This window comes from Condylura cristata, unplaced genomic scaffold, assembly GCF_000260355.1.
Source record: "Condylura cristata isolate star-nosed mole 26May11 unplaced genomic scaffold, ConCri1.0 scaffold00009, whole genome shotgun sequence".
Lineage (NCBI taxonomy): Eukaryota > Metazoa > Chordata > Mammalia > Eulipotyphla > Talpidae > Condylura > Condylura cristata.
Genome location: NW_004567110.1, coordinates 2763946 through 2765497, shown reverse-complemented (window position 1 = coordinate 2765497; position 1552 = coordinate 2763946). Strand labels below are relative to the sequence as shown.

The window sequence follows — 1552 nt, the reverse complement described above, 5'->3', positions numbered from 1 at the left end:
TAGGTGGCTCTCTCAGAGCCAGGGGGTGGACAGAGCATTTTCTCACCGGTGGCCCAGCAGGTCCCTGCGGCCCCAATTCTCCAGGGTGGCCCTGTGACCCCTGCAAAGAAAGGACCCTCTGTGAGTAGATCAGCCCCTCGTTCTGGGCATGTTTGGGGGGAGGGGGGCAGTAGGCAGGTGCCACAGGCTTAAGTTGAGATCTGGGGTAGCTGAGTCTGGTAGGGGTGTCCTTAGAACCCCGGGGAGGGGGAAGTGTGGGGAAGGGGTGCCAGGGTGGTTATGCAGCTCAGCCCTGCACCTGCTCAGCCCAGACTCTGGGCCTACAGCCGTGCCGGGTGCCAGGTCAGGCTGGAACAGGGGAGGGGTGCCGGCCACTCACCGCTTCTCCGGGCAGGCCGGGCTCGCCCTTCTCACCCTTGGGCCCTTGTTCTCCCTGTGGCCGAGGAACAAAGAGTCCAACAGTCAGTGTCACGCCCACCCTCACACCCACCCTCATGTCCACCCTCATGCCCAAGGCTGTCCCTCTGCCTGGGCCGGTCCTCCCACTCCGCCAAACCGGTAACCATCTCCTCATCCTCATCCTCGCCAGCTAGGCCAAGAACCCGAGGCTCCTCCCCGCTCCATGCTGCCGCCTGGGAGCTCTCTGCTCCCCGCTGCCCTGCTGGTGCTGCCATCTGAGCCAGCACCTGGGCCCAGGCCCAGCCTGCAGCCCGCCCAGCCCGGGCCCTCGAGCAGCCGCGGCAGGTGAGTCAGCCTCCGCCCCGAGCGCCTGGCACGCTCCTCTCCCGTGACTCCCGGGCCCGGGCTGCTGGGCTCCTGGGACCTCGCGCCTGCTCCGTCCCCCTTCCCTGGCTTCAATATGCTGTGAACCCCCATGCCGCAGCACCTCCAAATCTCCCTGCCTGCGCTGTGGGACTCAAAAGGCACAGCCTGGGGGCAGGGGCAACCGAAAACCAGAAACTTTCACGCCGCAGACAGACACAGACGCGCCACAGACACGGACACGTGGCCACGGCGACAGGGCCCTGGCACGCCAGCACAAGGGGCGCGCTGCCCCGTGGCAGCGTGACAGCCTCGCTGTTCCTGGACGGTGGCTCCTGCCTCCACCAAGCCAGCCCTGCTCCGGCCGCCCGTGCCCAGGGGTTCCTGTGCGCCGGGAACGCGGGGAGCATGCGCGACAGGAGGGCTGGGCGGGGGCTCAGCGCAGGCTTGGGGCGCGGGCGGGGGAGAGGAGGCCCAAGGTCAGCGTGGGATGAGGCAGGCACAGAGGCGGTCCCTGCCGGCAGCGCCTTGGGGTGCCGGCGGCCCCGGGGTGCGGGTGGGCGCGCGGCCCTGGCGGACGCTGCCTTTCGGCCCTCTGGCGGCTGCTTCCCGAGGCGTGGGGTCCCCCGTGTAAAGTGGACGCCCCATGCCCGGGCTGTCGGGCTGTGTGCTGCTGCTGAGTGCGGTGGCCCCCTCCTCTCAGAGGCCCCCAAAGCTGCCCTCCCGGCGCCTTCCAGCAACTTCTCTAGTTGCCTGCCTGGGCGGCTGCGCTCACAGCCCCTCACCTCCC

The 1552-nt window shown here is 69.1% G+C and overlaps 1 protein-coding gene across 1 annotated transcript in view; it reads right to left on the bottom strand.

Annotated features, from left to right (window-relative positions):
- Nucleotides 1-1552, bottom strand: part of COL22A1 (collagen, type XXII, alpha 1) — a 144036-nt gene that overhangs the window by 63715 nt on the left and 78769 nt on the right. Inside the window, exons 30-31 of the mRNA XM_004679973.1 lie at nucleotides 380-433; nucleotides 47-100 (exon numbers count right to left, since the gene is read on the bottom strand). Coding sequence (XP_004680030.1) covers nucleotides 47-100; nucleotides 380-433 — 108 coding nt within the window. The remainder of the gene's footprint in view (nucleotides 1-46; nucleotides 101-379; nucleotides 434-1552) is intronic.